This window comes from Silurus aristotelis (genome assembly GCF_946808225.1).
Source record: "Silurus aristotelis genome assembly, chromosome: 13".
Classification (NCBI taxonomy): Eukaryota; Metazoa; Chordata; class Actinopteri; order Siluriformes; family Siluridae; genus Silurus; species Silurus aristotelis.
The window spans coordinates 3664945-3680492 of record NC_139586.1 but is presented as its reverse complement, the minus strand read 5'-3'; the positions used below and the strand labels follow the sequence as shown (position 1 = coordinate 3680492).

Sequence of the window (15548 nt, the reverse complement as noted above, 5' to 3'; positions counted from 1 at the left end):
TGCCTTAACACAAGTCCATTTTAGCGACACCGGTTTTATGAACTAGCGATTAATGCAGTGTGTTTCTGTTCGACCGTTTTTATAAAAAAATAAACGTCAAAGAGGCGAAATTGAAACCTCCATTTAGTAACGATGCCCTTATTTCACTCGTATATCAATATTATTTTTCAATCAATCAAGAAAAATCCCACTATGGTGCACATGCCCAGCGATTAAAACCGTCCGTGTGGAAACGTAGCAAAAGTTCCGTTTGGTGTCCTGATGATTTGCGTTGTTTTGAACGTCATCGTTACTTTAAAACTATTGCAAGGATCGTTTGTCTTCGTGCTCCATGTTGAGTTTGGTTTCGCTAATAATAAACGTGCATTTGGATAAAACATTCATATTTTTCCATGCGCATGTTGATTAGAGAATTAACACTCGAAAAGTATTGATTGAAGGTGCGATTAATCTCGAGTTCACTCATGACAATCATGCGATTACATTTTTTAATCGACTGATAGCCCAAATATATATATATATATATATCAATAATACGTAGGGTTGCAAAGGGATGAAAAATGTCCGATAAATTTCCGGAACCATTCAGGAAACTTTCTGTTGGAACTTCATCTTGGGAATTGAGAAATTCCGAGTTGGAATTTATAAGAATTCGTTAGAAATTTGGGGAAATTTACGTTGATTGAATTTTTACAGTGATTGATGAATGGGCAGAGTAGAAATTCAAGTGAAAGAACATTCAATCTGGTTGTTTTAACCAAGATTATCCTGCAGACTTTTACTTTTTTTTATTATTCCCATTTAATTTGCATCAATTCCCATATAAAGTCAATTACGATCGCTTTCAAATGGATGGCTTTTAAAAGTCACTTGATTTCCATTTTTTTTGCCACTTTTCTCGGGGCAGAAATGGACCTGCACCTTGTTTTCTTCCCCTTAATTCTTTTTTATAACTAGTGGTTATTAGAGGTGAAGGTGTAGAAGGAATACAGGAGGATGAAAAGAAATGGGGGTGCAGAGCATAAGGAAAGAGAGAAGAGTGTGTGTGTGTGTGTGGGGGGGGGGGGTCACATGGATAAGGTTTTGAGGTCCATTTGAACAGAAACGAGCAAAGGGAGCAGAGAGGGAGGAGAGAAAAAGGACAGGGAGGGAGAGGGGAGTTCAGGGAAAGAGAGGGAGAGAGAAAGAAGAGAAAAAAAAAAAGTTGCGCTGTTTCCAACCTGGTCTCGAAAGTCCTGGGGGAACTTCCACAGCACTGTTGGATCTGTAAGCAATTGACAGACAGCATTAATCAGTGGCTGCACAACGCCATGCGCACCATTCAGAGCACATACATATTAATGAACGTGGTGGTGGTGGTGTGGGGGGGAGGGGGGGGTGTGTGGGGGGGGGGTGTGCAAAGGGTGTCTTCTCCTGTTTGCCGGCACACTGCGGCAGAGTGCAGGAGCACGAGCGGATCTGCGTATGCTAATCGCATGAAGTCCACGCCGAAGCCCACAGACGTATAAAATGCAGGAAATTGGTGGTATCGCCATTGTTATGCTCCGAATAGCAGACATCGGGATCTGAATCGTTACGCCATGAGATCATTCCTTAAATACTTTCATTATAATATATAACAATTAATGCATCGTTTCATCTCTATTTTGGTGCCATGTGTTCCAAGAAAGTGATAATAACAAAGGAAGGGAAGAAAAAAGAACGTTTACATCCCCTCCAAGAATTACAAATATACATAAAACAACCATGAGGCAACTGGCTGGGAATATACAACAGGTCTCGAGTTATCGAATCGATGACGCTTGTTGCACACGTATGCTACACAAAAATATTTGGCTCAAGGTTCAAGGACAAGCACTGAAATATGAAGCAGCCTGCACTACGTGGATGAAAGTGTGTGGACACCTGACCATGACGTCCATATAATTTTTGAACACTGAACGTTTGCTCCCCATTTCCTCTCATAATAACCTCCACTCTTCTGGAAAGATGTTAGGGTTTGGTGGAGGGTTGTGCTCATTCAGTCACAGAGGTGTAGTAAAGTCAGGTACTGGGTGAGGAGGGTGAGGAGGGTGAGGAGGCCCGGGGTGCATTTAGAGTTCCAATTCGTCCCAAAGAGCAGGAGATCTTCCACATCGTCCAACCAATGTACACCATATCTTCCGGTTTGAGTCTCCTAGTTCAACTGAAGAAACATTTTCGAGCTCCAGCATCCAAATTTTATACAATTGTGTGCCCAATTCTTTTCTTCATATAGTGTAGTTGAAACTCATCTCCCAGATACTATCTCGGGCCGGTTTGCCGCCCCTGTGGTCGCTGGCTTACTCGTTAGAGATCTTCTAGGGACTAACGTTTGATGCTAAAAATGTATATTTGTTAGCAGCACGGATCGTCTTAACACTGACCTCCTTTACACTAGAATCCATGGATGGTAAGATTCACTTGATTAGTGAACGATGTGATGCAAGGTGTGCAGCGTTGGTGTTTAAATCACAATGCATCGTTCTAAACGTTATCTGTAGATGTGGTGTACTTTATTTAGAAAGCGACCAAAGTGACCAATATTTTATGCGTTTCCGTGACACTGAGGCCGAGGCGTGTTCTGAGAGTCACGTAGGATACAGATTTACATGGCAGAGGTAGAGCTGCATCTTCCTGGAGACAGAAAAGCCCCAAATTTTTTTTTTCCAAGTAAATTCCATAAATTCCCCTTTTCTGTTTGTGGTACAATCTAAAAGAGATCCATGTAAGTAACTGAAAGCTGAATGGGTGTTGCATGTCGGTCTCGTTTACAGTCGCAACGCAGCGAATTATATTTGGACCTGCGAACCACCACAGAACCATGGAAACAAACAAACAAACAAACACAAAAGTGCTGCAGGAGCATTTAACATTTCAGTGTGCATTATAGGTAGCGTTACAGGAACGTGGGAAAATTAAGACCTGTTTAAAATCATTTAAGATTTTATACTGGTCCCTTTTAAACAGGTTTCCCCCCCTAGAAACCCTGGAACTTTCTGTACCATATTTCTTTCCATTGCCTCATATTGCACTAAAGAACATTTTGTTGAATCGAATCGAAATTAGATCGAACTCCATTGCATCATAGGTATATTTAATGTATTGTATTGTATCGTATCGTATCATAATGTAGGTATATTTAACGTATCGTAGGCTATGCATCGAGATCCCTACTAGATCCATTAGTACTACATTCGAGCACTTTCGTCACGTGAACATCCCTCAGACTCTCAAATTCTTCGCTTCCCTGCAGTCCATCATCGATGGGAAGCCGTGCCACTTTCAGGCAGTGCAAATAACCTGACTTTGGTGGGGGGATGGAGAAAAAGTGAAGAGCAAAGTGCGTTACATAATCCGCTCAAAAAAGTTCACAAGTTTTTTTTTTGCATATACAAAGCCTGAATATCCGTCTCCCCGGGGAGCGTAAAACCGTCTAATTTGGCAGAGTCGGGTCAATTTTATGCTGATTTTATGGGTGAGAGGATGAGAACCAGTGCCGAGAGAAGAAAAAAACAAAACAAAACAAGGCAAAATCAACGGTGATCTGAGCAAAACAACCAGGAAATAAAGAGGTTGCTTAAAAGATGGACGTTGTACAAAAACCAGGATGGAGTTTATGGAAGAAACGGTGTAGTCCAAAAAAAAAAAAAGAGGGTGAGGTGAGGGAGGGGTAAGCGTGGCGCATCGACCCCAAACACCCCCCCCACACACACACACACACACGCACACACACCCCCGACGCACTGTCTTCGCCGAACAATACACCTTCTGTGGCGCATATCCTGGAGGGTCTCATAATAACCCATACCTCAAGACGCATGCTTATTGGTACGGAGGAAACTTGCAAATCTCATTCCCCTGTGGGATTTTCCTTCATCGCAGCCAACTGACATGACATGAAAGAAAAGGCCAAAAATTCAGATGAGTTCTTTTCTGTGCTCCCGCTGTCCACTCGGAACGGGACTGGGGCGCAGATTTAATATTCGATCAGACGCTTTTTAAAGAGCTTGGAACATGTATGTACTTCGGCACGAATGTGGAGGAAAAAAAATAAAAATAAAATTTCCGCAGCGAAAAAAACTTATGACTTGAAGCTTCAATCCGAGTCAAAGACGAAGACAACTGATCGGTTAATCAGTGGAAAAATAGTGCGCCGGGATCATTGTTCGTTCTGATTTAGTCCCCAACTGTCTCCTCTTTTTTTTTTTTTGGTTTGAGGTGGGGTTCCACCAGGGAGTGTGGTGGGATAAAGGCCCCTGTCTGAGGGTGAAAAGCTGTCAAAGGGAACCAGGCACGTTGCCTCCGCCGGCTCCCGCTGCCATATTGTTGCCTCTTTCTCTTTTTTTTTTTTTTTGCGTGAGGGCGAAAACGCACAGGGCGGACAGACACAAAGGGGATTAATGGGTTAAGGCTGAAAGTTGAAGGTTACGAGGGGAACCTAACCCCTACTGCTGGGCCAGAGAGAAATGTCACCGTGACAGACCTGAGGCTGCTTAATCCCCCGCCACACACACACACACACACACACACACACACACACACACACACACACACACACACACACACACACACACACACCCTAACAGCTTTCTTTTCGCCCCTCCCAAACCTGGCACAATGAGAGCATGCCTGTTCCCAGCAGGTCTCTGAACTGCCCCAAGTCGGCGCGCACACACACACACGCGTACTGGACGCATACATTAGCATAAAAAGCTGGAAATAAGCGGTTGTACACGACATTTTAGTGTATTCGCAATGAACTTATGCGGTGCACGGCTTTCGGTTTGGTGCACGCGAGTACCGAATGCAAACCTTTGACGTGCGGAACGATCAGAGTTATTAAGTGGCGGACCACAAGTTTGTTTAGTCTCTGCCTCGCTTTCAAGGCATTTATTATTATTAGTAGTGAACATGAAAACGAACGAACGAACGAACGAACGAAAGAAAGAAAGGGAAAAAAGAAAAAGATTAGAAGAAAGAAAGAAAGAAAGAAAGAAAGAAAGAAAGAAAGAAAGAAAGAAAGAAAGAAAGAAAGAAAGAAAGAAAGAAAGAAACAGTAAAAAAGAAAGAAAGAAAGAAAGAAAGAAAGAAAGAAAGAAAGAAAGAAAGAAAGAAAGAAAGAAAGAAAGAAAGAAAGAAAGAAAGAAAGAGAAAAAAAAAAAGAAAGAAAGAAAGAAAGAGATTAAAAAAAAGAAAGAAAAAGATTAGAAAAAGATTAGAAGAAAGAAAGAAAGGGAAAAAAGAAAAAGATTAGAAGAAAGAAAGAAAGAAAGAAAGAAAGAAAGAAAGAAAGAAAGAAAGAAAGAAAGAGATTAGAATAAAAAGAAAGAAAGAAAGAAAGAGATTAGAATAAAAAGAAAGAAAGAAAGAAAGAAAGAAAGAAAGAAAGAGATTAGAATAAAAAGAAAGAAAGAAAGAAAGAAAGAAAGAAAGAAAGAAAGAAAGAAAGAAAGAAAGAAAGAAAGAAAGAAAGAAAGAAAGAGAGATTAAAAAAAAGAAAGAAAAAGATTAGAAAAAGATTAGAAAAAAGAAAGAAAAAGATTAGAAAAAGATTAGAAAAAGAAAGACAGACAGACAGACAGACAGACAGACAGACAGACAGACAGACAGACAGACAGACAGACAGACAGAAAGAAAGAAAGAAAGAAAGAAAGAAAGAAAGAAAGAATTTGGGTACTGCAGGTGTGTATATAAATATTTAATTACATTTTTCATATAATGTTTTTTTTATTTAAACGACTTATTTGATTTTGCAATTTAAATAAACATAATAAAAAAGATTAGTGCGTTTATTTGATTTATTCCAATTTTATTTGTACAAAATATTATAAAATATTATGATATATAATTAAACAAAGCGGGCATTTTACTTAAAATTGTTAAAAAAATAAATAAATAAAAAATAAGTAAACGGCTTGTTGCCTACAAGCGTTAACCATAATAAATCATTCACATTTATTCCCTCTGTAACCGAACCGAAATTGAACCGTACCATGACAGAAAACCGGGACAGGCACGTATCGAACCGTGGATTTTGTGTACCGTATTTGTTACACTCTGAGTCATAATGCACAGAATATTCCTACAACAACTTTTCAGCAGAGGAAAAGGCAGTTTGTGAGCTCGTGCAGTGTCCCATGAGTTTAGAAAGTGTTGGCAGTGTTACATGTAACCGTCAGTGCTTTCCTTCTCACCAAAGTGACCACCTGAGCGAAGTGTGTCGTTTTGAATGCAGAGAACGGGGGGGAATCAAAAACCTGGCGGCTCGGACGAGGTTGTTTAACTGCCCCGCAGAAGCAGACTAATGGGTGAGAATTGAAATCGCCTCTGAGGAGCGGCCTATGTTTGTTTTTTTTCCGACTGGAAGTGTAGCCGAAGGCAGGCTCGGGAGTATCGATTCCCTGAAGGCTTTCGTACCCGACTAACCTTCGACAGTATGGCAACACACTGGCACCCCCGAGGCATGGGCAGTGCAGGTCAGCCTTTAATCAATGTTCGGCCATCCCGGGGATGCCTAGCTTTACGAGTCGATATGCGTCTCTTTGAAGGAGCCCGGGGAAGAGGGAAACGGGTTAATAGGTGAGTACTGAGACAGACTAGCGTTCTATCACAGCTGACATCACGGTTTATCCCGTCTGTCTGACCGCCCTCTGGATAGAGATACTACAGGAGCGTATACACCAGACACACACACACACACACACACACACACACACACACACACACACACACACACACACACACACACACACACACACACACACAGGTTAGCCTGTCATTAGGCATTAACAGAACTGCTGGTGTGTCCCAGTTTATTGGAAACATGTGGCTGATGTTTGCCGGTAATTAATTCTCAATTAGCTCATCGGAGAAATGTCAACGAGAGGCACCGTGATTGGTCTGGGCCACGACTGTTCAGATTTCTGGCAAAACATCAGCGCGTATAGTGAGCGTTTGCAAAAGAGGACTTCCATTCTAATCAATCACAAGAAATACAGTAGGCATCCTTTTCAGCCACAAGTTTTATAGACGAGAAGTTTCATATGTGCTTTTTGACATCCCATTCCACACTTCGTCTCCATATTCTTCTTATAATAACCTCCACTCTTCTGGGAAGATGTTCAACTAGAGTCCTGAGCATGCTCGCAGCATATTTCTGCTCATTAGAGGTGAGGTGAGGGGTGCACTTAACACTCACAGGTTTGGGTGTTAAAGATATCAAGCGCCCACATCCGTTTCATGTGATCGTGTGCCTAGGACTTTTGTGGTAGCAGTTGGGAAAAGAACCACAAATGGCTGAAAAAATCAGGCGTCCCAATACTTTTGTAAATGTCTTTTTTATGATGACGCTGTTCTGCACATATCCAGCAAGAATGGTAGAAATCACTGGCTATTTTATTTTTTTTAAAGGGGAGGAGTCATCAAATGTGGCCCATCGCAAGTTCCGATGTTGGTGGTATTTAAGCCAATATACTGAATAGCGCCATCATTTCGGGAGTCTGAACTCATCTGGTTTATTCACGTTGTGTGAAAACAAATTGGTTCAAACCCTAAGACCCTCGACCATCCGCAAATCTGCCTTTAACGTGTAAATTGCGAGTTAAATCACGTGTAAAAACGGCCGAATTCGAGTCATGTTAAAGCATATACAAAAATAAAAACATTCTCTGAATATCATTTAGATAAACATCGTAAACGCAACATAAAGGGGTTCAAATGATCCCCTTCGAAATCCCAATAGCTTCTGGAACGATTGATACCAAAATTGACAAACAACCATGAAAAATTCTGACAACAGGTCTCGTCCTGTTCCCTCGTTCTCGGCCAGAGGTTAAACTGCTGAACTCTCGAAGCTGCCTTGGTGAAGTCTTAGTTTTTTGGGTTTTTTTAATCCCCTCCCCTTATCTATAAAAGATTTATAACCCAGTATGTCATAGTGTGGATTAGGCTACTCGAAGCCCCAGAACAAAGCCATTGTCTGCCTTTGCTAACAGGTCTGTGCAGCCTGTTAGAGGAAGCGGCAGCTACTTAACACCCACAATAATGCCATTGTGAGTGGCCCACTGGCTGGGTCTTGAGGGTTTTTTTTCTTTCCTTCAGTCCTCATCAAGACTTTGTGTAAGCAAGTCAAGGAACCCGGGAGAAAATCCCATCAAGCAGTCGTGTGAGAGTTAACTAAGGTAACCTGCTGTGAACCTGATGAAGATGTCAGCTAAACATATGGCCGAAAAAAAAAAAAATCTATTGTCAGAACAAGGGGCTTTTTTTTTTTTTTTTCCTTCCTCCCACACAAGAATTAAAAGCTGTGAGGGAAGAGGAGGGAGGACGGCATCTCCGAGCCAAAAAGCCGGGAATAACCATGGTCATCACTTTACTTCTGGACCAGTAACTTTATTCCGGCGACGACCGCCTCCTCCTACTGAGCTCGCAATTAAAGACGCGGGCAGATTAGCGAACGGCTTTGAAGCCCGCGTGAAAAGAAAACACTCGTACTTGGGGTGTTTTTTTTCCTTCTTCATCCCTAACCTGATTGCATGCTACAAATGGCATTACATTTCATGCTACTTTAACAAGCAAGGACCCGAAGAAAGGATCGAGGATAGTGTGATGACATGCTTCTTAAAAAGTTACCACGCTAGTCATTTGCGGTCTGTGAACCTTTTATAGGGGAAGGAGGAATCCACTTTGTGCCCTCCTCAAGCAAAGGTCAGCTAGCGATTAGTACTAGAGCCTGAGCAATAGTGAGTATTCTCGGGTGAAATACTTTGACCTGCAGAGAACTTTGTGAAAGACTGGCTACTTGATTTGGGGGGTGTTCGATCTGGATAGACCTTGTGATACACTTCCCATGAGCTCATTGACAAACAGCTGAGAATGCACTGACTGGCTGGATCACATGGATGCTCCTGGGTGAAGTTCGAGCATTTCCGAGCCAGACGGGTTTATGCTTCTTTCTAAAAGTGGGGTCCTGAAGGCCAGAAAGGTTGACAAGTCTATCCAAAAGAGCATCACCTGCCTCTGTGGGTGATTAAGATCAGGCTGGGATTAAGATGAAAAGAGATTTGATGAGAGACTGGGCTGTCTGAAAGGCTTAGCTTAACCATGTTTGCTTTATAGAAAGCCAGACCATGGATTCCACAAAATCATTGCTTTGACAATTTACAGCATTTGGCAGATGCCCTCCTCCAGAGTAACTTACAATGCTCTCATTTTTTACATTTAAGCAGTTGAGGGATAATGGTCCTGCTCAAGGGCCCAACAGTGGTAGATTTTATGGTAGTGGGATTCAAGTTCAACATCTCAACCACTAGTTGTTTTCATAAAAAAAAAAAAAATTAATAAAAAAAAAAAAAATTGCATATATTTCCTTGTTTTGGCCTCCCAAACACTGAGATGCTTTTTGAAAACGCTCGCCAGAGTGGACGAATCAGAAATCGCCGTTTTCTCTGTAAAAAAAAAAGGCTTTCGAGAGAAAAAAAAGGTAAACAAACGACAGTTGGAACATATCGCAAGCTAAAGCGTTTTACGATTTGCACGTGCACGGTACAGGTACGTGAGTGTTTCCGAACTTTTCAGTGTGAATGAGCGACTTTTGGGAAACGACTGAAAATGAGAGTGCACGCTGCGCATTTTTTTGAGGAAAACAGTTTTCCGAATTTATCCGGATTAGTGTAGATTTAGACTAAGCAAGTTTGCACCCCCTCATCTAGAAGATAACCAAACTGTGACCATGGACAGCAACAATGCTCAAAAAGGCTGTAGCATTCCAGCTTGGTATTAATCCCGAAGTGCCACAGTAAAACATTCCTCGCATTGTTACACCGCCCCCACCAGGTGGAATTGTTCACACAAGGCAGGTTCAAAAGAAAGACACCAAAAACTCACCAAAAAAATTGTTTTGCAAACTTTTGCCACAAAATCTTAAGCGTCCAATTGTACAGTGTGCGTCTGCTCCAGAATTGCTTTTCTCTTTCACTGGAACCAAAACATGTTCTAGTATAATGATGCCTCTTTGCACAAAGCAACTTCATGAGGACATGATGGGTGGAAGAATTTGAGTGTCCTGCACAAAGCCCAGTCCTCCTCAACCATGGCAAAGACAGAGATCTTTACCGAATCGTAATAATTTTCTTGTAGCTGAATGTTCACAAATCCCCACAGTCACGCCTTCAACATCTAGTTGAAAGACTTCGCAGGATAGTGGATTTCCAAAAATCTGCAATGCAATGCTCACCGAGGACATTTTATAGAGATATATATATATATATATATATATATATACACACACATACATACATACACAGTACAGACCAAAAGTTTGGACACACCTTCTCATTCAAAGAGTTTTCTTTATTTTCATGACTATGAAAATTGTAGAGTCACACTGAAGGCATCAAGGGCTATTTGACCAAGAAGGAGAGTGATGGGGTGCTGCGCCAGATGACCTGGCCTCCACAGTCACCGGACCTGAACCCAATCGAGATGGTTTAGGGGTGAGCTGGACCGCAGAGTGAAGGCAAAAGGGCCAACAAGTGCCAAGTATCTCTCGGGGAACTCCTTCAAGACAGTTGGAAGACCATTTCAGGTGACTACCTCTTGAAGCTCATCAAGAGAATGCCAAGAGTGTGCAAAGCAGTAATCAAAGCAAAAGGTGGCTACTTTGAAGAACCTAGAATATGACATTTTTCAGTTGTTTCACACTTTTTTGTTATGTATATAATTCCATGTGTTAATTCATAGTTTTGATGCCTTCAGTATGAATCTACAATTTTCATAGTCATGAAAATAAAGAAAACTCTTTGAATGAGAAGGTGTGTCCAAACTTTTGGTCTGTACTGTATGTGTAATATATATATATATATATATATATATATATATATATATATATATATTAGTGATGGTTACACTTTTAAATACATAGTGTATCTAAGATAGTGATCTTTTACAGGGCATTTTTGGTACCTATTAGCTATATAAATAGTCAGTACCTATATTTCCATAAGACAAAATGGTGTAAATTAAAATTGATGTCGAGTTCGCATAAACAAGGTTCTAGAGCTGCTCCGTCGTGGACTTGCAATGTCGCCGTGGGCTTGCGTATCTCCTACAAGCAGAACAACAAAACAATTCTCATTCCCGACGCTGCCAAATGAGGCTTTTTCGCCATATTTGCAGTACAATATGGAACACATGTCGGCAACTTCATTTGCATATTTTACATATGCTTAAGAAATTTTGGTAAAACAGCAAAGCAAGAAAATGAGCGCGTATATTTTCCGACGTCTAAATTCTAGGACGCTAGATCAGGGTACACCCCAATTTCACAGCTTCGCGACTGCGTGGAGGAGCATATGGATGTCGGCTATGTGACAGTCCCGGCGTATCACTGTACATTAGCGCAGTCTGTCACAATACATGTCCAAAGCCAGGAATATTCATCAACTGTCTGTTGTTTTTTTTTTTCTCCTGACTACTTCGCAGTTAAATCTACAATGCCATATTGAAAGAACTCGGAATCCAGATTAGCTGTTTACTCGAGATCGGTGCTGAGGTACGGCTAAGCACGGTGTCATAACAGCCATCAGTCGGCGATACCGCACCGTAGGCGACGTCTCACGAACATTAAAATGTCTTTACCTCTTAAAGGGGGGTGGCCGCAAGTCCCGATCGGGTGTGTGAGCAGGAAAGCTGGGGAAGGGCTGCAGCAGGTAATCACAAGTTGCAAAACCATATGCTCGCACCATCTGTCTCACACGTCACGCGTACCCGCGCGCACATCTTAAAAAAAAAACACCAGGCTACCTGAAGAGTCCATTAAAACGACAAATAACAATTGGCCGGCAGACAGCCGGCTCGGAGATACTATACGCTCACCTCATACACCTTATAGATTAGGTTCAATCATAGAGATAGATAGAAAAGATAAGAATATGATAGATAGAAAAGATAAGAATATGATAGATAGATAGATAGATAGATAGATAGATAGATAGATAGATAGATAGATAGATAGATAGATAGATAGATAGATAGATAGATAGATAGATAGATAGATAGATAGATAGATAGATAGATAGATGAGGTAGTAACATACACAGACATACAGGCAGATAAATAGAATGAATGTAGGTATGAGGTAAGTTTCAGACACAGACAGACAGACAGACAGACAGACAGCAGGTATGAGGTAGTAAGTTTCAGACAAACATAGATAGCAGGTATGAGGTAGTAAGTTTCAGACAGACAGACTGCAGGTATTAGGGAAGTAAGTTTCAGACAGACAGATAGATAGCAGGTATGAGGTAGTAAGTTTCAGACAGACAGACAGCCGGTATGAGGTAAGTTTCAGACAGACAGACAGCCGGTATGAGGTAGGTTTCAGACAGACAGACAGACAGCAGGTATGAGGTAAGTTTTCAGACAGACAGACAGACAGACAGCAGGTATGAGGTAAGTTTTCAGACAGACAGACAGAATGCAAGTATAAGGTAGTAAGTTTCAGACAGACAGATAGATAGCAGGTATAAGGTAAGTTTCAGACAGACAGCAGGAATGAGATAAGTTTCAGACAGACAGACAGACAGACAGACAGACAGACAGACAGACAGACAGACAGACAGCAAGCAGGTATGAGGTAAGTTTCAGACAGACAGACAGAGATAGAATACAGGTATGAGGTAGTAAATTTCAGACAGACAGCAGGTATGAGATCAGTTTCAGACAGACAGACAGACATCAGTATTGAGGTAAGTTTCAGACAGACAGATAGAATGCAGGTATGAGGTAGTAAATTTCAGACAGACAGACAGACAGACAGGTACAGACAGCAGGTATGAGTTAGTAAGTTTCAACCATACATAGGGACACAGACAGACATAAGAACAGGATTTCTTATTTCTTTCTTGGCAAAAACAGTCAATATAAAATACATTATAACATCTATATAATATGACCTACTAAGATCCCCAATATGATCTATACAGTATAGAATATATTCTATGAGAACTTCTGCTGTTTGAGAAATCAAGCCTGGGGGATGAGATCAGATCATATCAAAATATCGGGATGCTCGGCATATCGTGTATTTTTTATTTTGGAAAGAAAAAAATGACATCTAGATAGAACATGGAGGAATATCACGCTCCTGTAGTGCATAAGAAGTGAGCGTTCAGATGGCGGACCCCCTTCCGATAGCGGGCTGGTGCAATACTTTACAGTCGTAATGCAACTGGAGAATCTAAATAAGCGCGCATAATTACTGAGGAGATGCGATCGAAATCTAAAGCAGAAGGTTTTTCCACTGATTATACACAGTATTGGGACACTACTGTTTTAAAGCTGTATGGGGTTCTTTGGCAAACTGTTACTAAAAACCCGGAGACACACAATCGTACAACATGTAAATTTTAATGAAACAGCATGAAATTTTTCCTTTACTTTAACTAGGAGGCCCAAACCTGTTCCAACGGCCCGGTGCACGAAGACTGCTGCCTTAAGATACGCTTTATATGGGTTGGACGATGCTAAAGATCTTGATAGAGGCTCTGACGGCAACTCTTTTGGGATGTTTTGGCACGCTGATGCACCCCAGGAATCACTTCTATCAGTACCTGCCTTTATCAAAGCCGTCCAAAATCTCCCAAATCTAAAACATCTAGTGAAGCATCTTCGCAGAGGAGTGGAGGTTATTATAAAGAGGAAACGGGGGATAAATGTGGAATGGGATGTGCGAACAGCACATACAAGTTTTCTGCTTAAGTATATAGTGAGACTGGTTATCGTGTAGCTATGTTTCTAAAGTGGGGGAAAAAAAAGAAAACCACATAATCTTATAATGAAGCATGGTGGTGGCAGCTTCAGAACTGCTTTTCGTGAAAAAGCTACAATTAAGAGTCAATTCCAATCTAAAAGCTACAAATGTTTGCTAGTGAGGAATGTCACCTTTCCTCAAAACAAATGACCCATACATCCAATCCAGAAAAGAAATAGCTTATCCAAAGGACGGTTTAGGTTCCGAGTGACCGATCAAGAGTCCAGCCTTAATCCAACTAAAAATCTTTGAGGTGACCCGAAGCATCCTTTGCTCAAAAACAATTTGGAACTGTCTCGCGAAGAAAGACCGGGGGAATCAACAGAGTTGTGGATGTGTGGTAGTAAAAAAAATTATAATAATAAATCTAAATCAAAAGGTGCTTCAGCAAAGAAATAATTTTAGGGGTGTACTTACTTATGCAACATTTCTGCATCCTCATAGATTTTTTAATTTATTTTCTTTCACCTCCAGCTTCAATAGCCAGGTTTGATTATACAAATATAAAACTAGAAAAGATGTTTAATTTTTTTCTAAATACCTTCAAACTAGGGTTGCAAAATTCCATGAATTTTCACGACTGGAAACTTTCCGAGGGAATTAACAAAACTGCCGGCTAGATAACAGGGAACTTAAAAGTAGTTAAAGAAAAAAAATCTTGCAGGATAATTTTGTTTAAAAGAATTCAATTTAATGCATTTTCAGTTGAATTTTTCCCTGCAGGGCTACTGAGGCCACACCCCCTACATGCACTGTGCACTCCTCCGTGATGTAACACACATCATTTCTTGAATCCTGCACACAAAATATCGTCAAAATAAAAAAATGTCCATCTCATTATGTTTAAAACTTTAACAATTAAATCAAAGTAAAAAAAAAAAGTCATTTCATTTTATCTGCATTAGTCTGCAAGCATGTCGGCTTGTGACCAAACAAATAATTTCTTATAAATTCCCATGAATTCATGTAAATTCCCGGTAAGTTTTCAACTCTGCATATTTCCAAAATACCCCAGATGATGTTCCTATTGAAATGTCCCGGAGATTTTCCAGCCCCTTTGCAACCCGACTTGAGACGACAGAACAAAAGTTTCTCAAAAGGCTTAGAAGTATCACAGTCCAGCTAAATATGTTTATTAACATTGGGTTCTGACAGGATGAACATTTTGGGTACATTTATTTTTTTCACATCATAAATTCGTACTAAGGTCGGAAAAAAAAAAAAAAAAAAAAAAAAAAAAAAGAACGCTGACATGACTTTTCTTTTTTCAAAAAACCTGCCATTTTAACATTTTGTTTTATTTTTTCAGATCCACTGTACATGCTGCAATGAGCCCGGCTGCTCCGCTTGCTGACGCCGAGCTCTATAATAAGCGGTGCTCGTACGCTCTTTCTAGACCTTTCCGATGTCAGTGTAGGAGTAGTTTGAGAGAATCACAAAGGTTCAAGAACCTGAGAGGAGTCACGTCAATTGCTTCAGAGTGGCTGTGTTAGCGCTATGCCTAACTGTCAGCGCGGAATATACTGGTGCGAAGGAGTCCGAGGAACGTGATGTGTTGCACGTATATAAATTTAAAGCGATGCGAAGGCTTTGTGGGGGTGTTATTCATCTAGCGGGTGAACGCTGCACGCCCAAAACTATTGGGACGTGACTTTTTGGGACGTGTGTCTGGAGGCGTGTCTTTATACGCGATAGCAGGACATCCACCCTTCGCTTC

The 15548-nt window shown here is 40.9% G+C and overlaps 1 protein-coding gene across 2 annotated transcripts in view; it reads right to left on the bottom strand.

Moving 5' to 3' along the window:
• dennd1b (DENN/MADD domain containing 1B) overlaps positions 1 to 15548 on the bottom strand; it is a 107285-nt gene that overhangs the window by 79357 nt on the left and 12380 nt on the right. For both annotated transcript variants that reach the window (XM_083558155.1, XM_083558154.1), the window contains exon 3: positions 1221 to 1264. In XM_083558155.1, the coding sequence (XP_083414281.1) occupies positions 1221 to 1264 (44 nt within the window). The remainder of the gene's footprint in view (positions 1 to 1220; positions 1265 to 15548) is intronic.